The sequence below is a fragment of the Chelonia mydas genome, chromosome 24, assembly GCF_015237465.2.
Source record: "Chelonia mydas isolate rCheMyd1 chromosome 24, rCheMyd1.pri.v2, whole genome shotgun sequence".
Lineage (NCBI taxonomy): Eukaryota > Metazoa > Chordata > Testudines > Cheloniidae > Chelonia > Chelonia mydas.
The window spans coordinates 7,019,476-7,027,061 of record NC_051264.2 but is presented as its reverse complement, the minus strand read 5'-3'; the positions used below and the strand labels follow the sequence as shown (position 1 = coordinate 7,027,061).

The following is a 7,586-nucleotide window of genomic DNA, read 5'->3' as shown; positions in this document are numbered from 1 at the left end:
CACAGGGATTTGCCCATGCAACTCTCAGTGCAGGTTCAGGGCCTAAAACGAGCAGACAGCAGCATGGGGCCATCACGGCTTCTGCTCATTTAACACCAGTGAGAACCAGACAAGGTGGGTGGCAGTTTCAATGGGATAGTCCGTCTCTTTGGGTCTGCAGCCTCCACCTCCTACCTCCTCCCAGAGCTGGTTACAGTTCTAGGCGCTTTGAAGTTATAGATCTGATGTGTGCAAAGGACATATTTATAATCGGTGGTGTGTGTCTGTCTGTCTGTCTGGGAGAATAAACATGCTGCAGTGTTAGAAAGACATCGTGTGTTAGGTCCCAGTTGCTGCTGATCGTTATTAAAAACCAGGAGGGCAATGTGGGGGTAGCAGAAATAATCCGGCATCTTCAAATAATGGGGTGATCTACTCTTGGAAATACCAGACATGCCCCATCCAGTGTGATTTCTGTGCAAATACCTGCCAATGGTACCTATCACCACCACAGCCCATCCCCCCGGGAGGCGTTCACTGCCCATGTTATTGGACTCTTTCACAGTATAGAGGACAGCAGCCCTTGAGCTGGGGTTGCAGGATGGTAATTATTTACTCCTACAGACATGCTGTTTGTCAGATACCTACTCTTGTCTTCCATGGGTAAAATCCTTCAGCATTTCGTAGAGCATTTACCTTTAGAATTGAGAAAACAGAACATCTATTGTGGGCTCAGAGAACTTAAGAGATCCACATGCTTTGATATAGTCTTAGCATGACCTCTAGCAAGGCACCGTTACAGAGCATGAACTTTATGAAGATTAATTCATTTGAATTCTAAATATCCAGTTTATTTTGTAGCCGAGGACAAATGGAAGCTAATCACTATATCCTGTTTTATCTCTGCAGTGTTGGGAGCACAGTTATCTCTGTACCCGACTCAGCAATTCCTGTTTGTCGAAATTAGTGCTACGGCAAAGATCCCCTGTTCTTCCACAGAAAAACTGGAAGGAGGTGGCATTTCGGTTTATTGGTACAGGAGACGAGAAGGTGAGGGGCCCACCTGCATCAAGAAATGCTTAAATGATCAAAATGTAAGTAAGTTTGCTTGCAAACCCGAGACACGCGGCATGACACTGGAAATCTACAATATTCAGCAGAAGGAGTCTGGTGACTATTACTGTGCAGTTAAATCCAGCAGCTATCTGATTTTCGACAACGGAACCACACTGATTGTTGGAGGTAAGGAAAGATAATGGTGTAACTCGAGGGGAAAAGCGATTGACAATGCAGAGATGTTAAAAAAAAAAACATCCCAGGAAAATGGAACAATATAGTACAATTTTCAAAGCTGAAATGGTTGAAAAGGGGAAACTAAGCTAAAAAATGACAACTAAATGGAGCTGGTAAGAGCCGATTTTGCAGTTTTGGGGGATTGAATTAAAAATGTTCCTTTAATGGTCAAAGATGACAGGGTTTATTTTAAAGAGCTCCTGAATAATAATAAACAACCCACCTAGTACATACTTAGTGCTTTCCACCAGTAGATCTCAAAGCGTTTTAGTTATAGTCTCATCACTATTTATAGCTGCCAGACTGGGGATGTTTTTGACTTAACACCCATGAATGCAGTTAGCCAAATTTATCCTTTTCTTTTTGCAGAATTTTTTACTTTGAGTCAATCCCCATATCATGAGATTAACATTCCTAAGAGCCAGTCAGTTACACCAGTGTAATTGTATTGACTTCAGTGGAAGTGTACAATTGTAACAAAGTAAAATTAGTGCCCTTAATTAGATAATAAACAGCCGGCAGGTCTGTAGTGAGTCAGACACAGGATGGAACAATAAATTCTCTGCTCAATTCTGCTCAGACAGCTACACCACCAGCAGCTGGGTTTTGCTTCTTGCTCCATCTCTCCCTGGTCTCATCTCCACTGGGATAGCTGATCTGGCTTGCATTGTCCATGGAGTTTCCAACCCAGTCCAAATTTCCTGGAATATTTCTGGGGATCGGCAGGACCAGGCACTAATGCGATCACTGAAAGCAAAGGATGGATCCTTAATGCTCATAAGTCACCTTAGCATCCCGAAGGACACCTGGACCAGTGCAAAAATTCTCACCTGTGAAGTCAAATTCAACTCTTCTGGCAACAGTGTTAAGAAAAGTGCCAGGTATATTGAACGTGAGTGGTTTTATATTTGCTTCTGGAGTTAGAGGGGAGTAAGATCTAAGCTATAGCCACGGGAAGCGCCCTCAGTCCGAGCTGCTTTGAAATGATAAATTAAAATAATAAATAATTGGTCATCATGGAAAGCTGGACGATATTAACCTTTTAGTTAATTAGGTGTAGAGAGACTTGCAATGAACTTTGAGAAGGGAAAGAAGAGGAAGTGCAAGAAAATGCCACTCTTCTTTCTGAGGCTATGTCTACACTAGGAGTGCTTTGCTGGTGTCGAAATACCAGTATGCTATACCGGCAAAGTGCTTCTGGTGTGGATGCAGCTACCCCTGGGAAGGTGTGCTTTGTACTGGTATAACAAAGCCACTCCCACGAGGGAAACAGGCGGCACTGGTAAAAGCCTACAGTAGGGGCATCTGTCTGTGAGGGATCACACCTCTTCACATCTTGACGGGAATAGTTATGTTGGCAGAAGTTTGTTGTGGCCTGAATCAACGTGCACAAAAAGCCCATGGGTGAAGTATGTTCCACGGTGAAATAGTACCAAATATCCCTGGGAGAGGTGCTGTCATGGGGCACAGAAGGGAGAGGAGTGGCAGAAGCCGCAGCCTTCTGGTAACAGGCTAAATCACTGACCCAAGGGAATATTATTCATTGGCCTAATGAAAAGGGAGAGTGAAATGGATTGAAGGCTCCTGCTGGTTTGTTCTGCAGAGCTAAAAACTCAAGGTGAAACGTTACACAGTAGAGCTGGTGGGGAATTTTTCAATTAACCTTCTTGTGCCAAGAAGTGTGAATTTGTCAAAACTAAAACAGTTCAGGAGACAGGGTCAGTTTGGACAAACCTCTCGTCTTGACAAACTTTTGGAGGAAAGCTTCAAAATCGTGGAAATGTCCCTTTCTATGTTGCTGAACAGGAAAGTTTCTGTTTTTCAAGTGAAATCTTTTCATGGAGATGTTTTAGTAAATTCAGACTAAAAATAGGTTAAGAAGAAAAGGTCAAAATTGAAACAAAATATTTTCATTGACCCAAAACCGGTGTTTGTTCCTTTGTTTGTTTTGGAGTTTTGGGTCACAGGCATTTGAGATACCGATTTTTTCTCCCGATTTGGGACGGGAACTTTTTTCAATATCGGGAGAATATTCATCGGACTGGCAAACTGTGTCCTGCCCAGCTCCTTACATGCTGTGCAATCATGACCTCCTCTACTCAAGTGAGCCAGTTGTGTCTGCTTCCTCCCCAGGCTTTGACAATGGGTGCTTTCAGTACACCGTACCCCTGGCAGTAGGGGGAACCCTGGTGCTGTTGATGGTGTCTCTGAGCCTTGGTTGGATTTGCTGCCCTTCCACTCAAGGTAATGAACACAGCTCATCCCAGAAACTCCTGCAGAGCGAAATCCTTTTCCCATGCGTCACCCCAGGGCATTATTAGCTCCTGGGATGACTGAACACACTGTATATTAGACAAACACCTGTCAGGGATGGTTGATAATACTTAGTCGTGCCACCAGGGCAGGGGACTGGACTAGACGACCTCTCGAGGTCCCCTCCAGGCCTACGGTTCTCTGATTCTATTTGTCACGCTGCCTGATCTCGGTAGCTTTGTTTTCCAAGGGTCTGATTTTCCATTGCCCTGCAGCATGTCTGGTTCTCCTCTCACCCACCTGCTGTGAATCCGGTCAACCCCACTAAACTCATTGAACTTACTTGGGTGCCAAACTGGTGTAAAGGGGTGGGGATTTGGGCTCCTGGGCTGGTTCATGTAACCCTGGGCAAGGTGGGTTTAAAACGCTACCAGATCAGAGCAGTCCTGATCGACTCCGATTGGTGCCGCTGACTGGACGAGGTGCAGGGCAGCCCGAATCAGGCCCTACCGCTGGAACTTGTTTCCCGCCTCGGGAAAAGGTTTGATTTTGGTGACGAAGGGAGACGATGGACCCATGGAGCTGCTGTGGGTGGAGGGGAACGTTTTCAAAAGTGACGGAGGGCCAGATTTTCAAAGGTCTTTAGGCACCTAGAGACACAGAGAGGTGCCTCGTGGGATTTGCAAAGTCACCCAGGCACCTAAATCCCATTGACACCAATGGGAGTTTGGCACCTCACCTGCTGCGGTGCTTTCAGAAATCCCTACCTGCATAAACACACCTTTGAAAATCTAGCCCTTGCGAGCATTGACTTTCAATGAGACTTAGTCAAGGTCTCGACTGGGAAGGCTTTACTGGTGCAGTCGCATCCCGATGGCAAAGCGTCCCTAGTGTGGACACAGCTGTGCTTTTACCAGTACCGATTCTTCCAGCTCCCCCAGGCGAGAAAAGCTACACCGGGAAAAGTGCAGTTTGCTGGTACAACTGAGTCTACACTGGGGCGTCTGCCAGCACAGCTGCGTCAGTCGGGGCTTACGCCTCTTTGTACCCTGCCCGACAGAGAGGCTGGCAGAAGTCTGTAGCGTAGACCTGGCCCAAGTCCCAGTGACTTTCAATGAGACTAGCTCTCCCAAGGGCAACATTTTCAAAAGCACCTAAAGGACGTAGGTCCCAATGGGAGTTGGGCACCTAAATCTTTTTGAGGATCTGGTCCTTGGCTCCTTAGGTCGGGGTGGCCAACCTGTGGCTCCGGAGCCCCATGCGGCTCTTCAGAAGTTAACATGCGGCTCCTTGTCTAGGCACCGACTCCGGGGCTGGAGCTACAGGCTCCAACTTTCCAATGGGCCGTGGGGTGTTCACTGCTCAACCCCTGGCTCTGTCACAGGCCCTGCCCGCAGTCCACCCCTTTCCGCCCCCTCCCCTGAGCCTGCCGTGCCCTCACTCCTCCCCCCGCCCCAGAGCCTCCTGCACGCCACGAAACAGCTGATTGGGAGGTGCGGGGACGGAGCGGGAGGTGCTGATCAGCAGGGCTGCTGGTGGGAGGGAGGCGCTGGGAGCGGGGCTGGGGGGAGCTGAGGTATTACTGCGGCTCTTTGGCAAGGTACATTGGTAAATTCTGGCTCCTTCTCAGGCTCGGGTTGGCCACCCCTGCCTTAGGTGCTTTTATTCAAGTTATTCCTGGTCCATATTTTGTCAAGTTTATCGGTCCTAAATCTCTTAATACAACCGTCAGTCTGTTTGCCCTGTGCTGGGCACAACGGAGCAATGCCCACACACTGCGCGGGGGCCCCGTTAGTCTGTATGCCTCCTTTTGGGGAAATGCCAATGGAACAGGACCTTACAAATGTCTCTGTCTGTGTCAGGATTCCAGGCCCGTCGCTCAGCACTGCCAACCCTGGAGGAGCACCAGGTACGGCGCTTTACCAACTTTCTTAGTCACTGTCCGTCTGAGGCATTTCAAATGTTCCTATTCACTTAGGGGTCTAGATGGACTGATCCATAAAGTGGGTTTAATGGCAAAAGTAGCAGAATGGGGGCAGGGGAGGAAGCTGGCCTCTATCTCAATGCTGTGTGTGATGTTGGGCAAGTCCCCAAATGGCTCTGTGCCTCAGTTTCCCCATCTGCAAAATAGAGAGAAGCAGGGGAATTCTGGGAGGTTTCATTCATTGTTTCCACCTGTAAGATCTTCAGAGCAGATCTGTCTCATTATATGAGCAGGTCATTAGCCCTTAACAGAGAGAGGAGATGGTCCAATGGTTAGGGTACTAACCTGGGACTTGGGAGACCTGATGTCAATTCCGCTACAGATTCCCCGTGTGACACTGGGCAAGTCACTTAGCCTCACTATGGCTCAGTTCCTCTCTGTAAAATGGGGAAAATAACCCTGCCCCACAAGGGGGCGGGAATAAAGACATTAAAAATTGAGGTGCTCAGATACTAGAATAATGGGGGGCAGATAAGGACCATAAAGAGAGAGAAATAATATTTCAGAGCTCTTTGATATTTGCAAAGAAAAGGCCCTGTAAGAGCAAAGTTTGCCACTAACCAACCAAGTTCTTAAAGTCAGATTCCAGGGATCATTTCCAATTTGACAAAACACCATCGATAGGGAAGGCAGAGGAGGAAGAAGAATTTTTAATCAGGCCTGGGGAGGCTAAGCTCATTTGGACGGTCAGTCCTGTCACAGTTGCTACCAATCCATTTTACAAGGAGGGGGGCTAATTTTACTGCCTGTCACCATGCAGGATGGGATCGTATACTGTCAGCTGGATTTTGATTCAAGGCAGCATGGCCGGAGCACGATGGAGCGACCGGCGAGAGGGAAGAGTGAAAAATCCTGACCTACCTGGTACGGGGGATCTGAACTGGCAACCTGACTGCTGATCCGAATGGGATGAGCTGGATTCTTCCTGGGTCCCAGGGCTCATCTAGGCTCAATCTCTGCAGCGATCGAGCAAAATGGGTAGAAAAACCAAATTAGTTAAATTAGTGTGAGCCCTGCGCAGGGACCCAGCTTTATAGCTAATGAAAAAGTATTGGGGTTAGTTATATTGTTCCTGTACAAGCAACGCCAATAAACACCATTTGTAACTGTGTACACGCTAAAAAGAAAAGGAGGACTTGTGGCACCTTAGAGACTAACAAATTTATTTGAGCATAAGCTTTCGTGAGCTACAGCTCACTGCATCGGTTGCATTCAGCCTACACAGAGCTCTTCTTCAGGTACACACTGGGGCTTGCATAGATTTAACACAATCGTTTCCCCCTGAGTTAGTTAAACTGGTTCAGAAATGGGATGGTTAGATACCCAGCTGGTATACGTTGCCACAGCGCCATTGCTCTCAGTTCACACCAACTGGGGATCCGGCCCTGCCTGGAAACTAGCCTCTTTTTCTTTCATTCTTGAATGACTGCTGGGAACACAGCCAACCGGCCTTTACCCTCCTGCTGTACCGCTGGTAATTCCCAAGCGTTTGCCATATGGTGGTATGTCATACACAGCACATGCCTGCAAAGCCACAGAAGTACTGGCGTAGGATCGCTATGTATTGTGGATCATTGTGACCTTGCATTTTATCCACGGTTGCTTCAAAAGCATGGCTGGGATTTGGCCACACATCTTCCCTTCACGTTAATTGAGATAATCTCATCATAATTAAGGCTCAGATTTGGTCGCAGATATTTTTAGTAAATTCACGGAAGCCTGTGACCCGTCTGTGATTTTTACTAATAAAATATCCCTCACAAACTGGGGAGGGAGGAGGGTCCAGCACCTGCGGCAGCTGGGGGTTCTGGAACCCCTGCCGCCCACTGCATCTGAGCCACTGCAGGGTCCCCCCACCACCAGCAGGAGTCAGGAGCTCCGGGGTCCCCCTGCTGCCCACTGGCTAGGAGTGGCTGCGGGCCCACTGCCAGCCGTGTCTGAGAGCTGCAGGGCTGCCTGCTGACAGCTCCAGCCCCAGGGCAGAAAATGTCACTCACGGAGGTCTCTGGAAGTCATGGATTCCTTGATCTCCGTGACAGAATAGTAGCCTTAAGCATAATTCCTGGGATTAGATTAA

At 47.9% G+C, this 7,586-nt stretch overlaps 1 protein-coding gene across 1 annotated transcript; it reads left to right on the top strand.

Annotated features, from left to right (window-relative positions):
* The first annotated feature begins 554 nt into the window (after positions 1 to 554).
* Positions 555 to 6,619, top strand: LOC114021353. Its single transcript, XM_027830324.3, has 6 exons — positions 555 to 642; positions 889 to 1,221; positions 1,853 to 2,164; positions 3,406 to 3,516; positions 5,388 to 5,434; positions 6,270 to 6,619. The coding sequence occupies exons 1-6, from the start codon at positions 606 to 608 to the stop codon at positions 6,363 to 6,365; spliced, it is 936 nt and encodes a 311-aa protein (XP_027686125.2). The 5' UTR covers positions 555 to 605; the 3' UTR covers positions 6,366 to 6,619.
* Positions 6,620 to 7,586: the final 967 nt, after the last annotated feature.

What these genes read in the sequence shown, in the direction of transcription:
- LOC114021353 (XM_027830324.3), top strand. Translation starts at nt 606, where the DNA reads ATGCTGTTTGTCAGATACCTACTCTTGTCTTCCATGG. An exon ending in AAGTGCCAGGTATATTGAAC is followed by an intron (nt 2,165 to 3,405) that starts GTGAGTGGTTTT and finishes CTTCCTCCCCAG; the next exon opens with GCTTTGACAATGGGTGCTTT. An exon ending in TTGCTGCCCTTCCACTCAAG is followed by an intron (nt 3,517 to 5,387) that starts GTAATGAACACA and finishes TGTCTGTGTCAG; the next exon opens with GATTCCAGGCCCGTCGCTCA.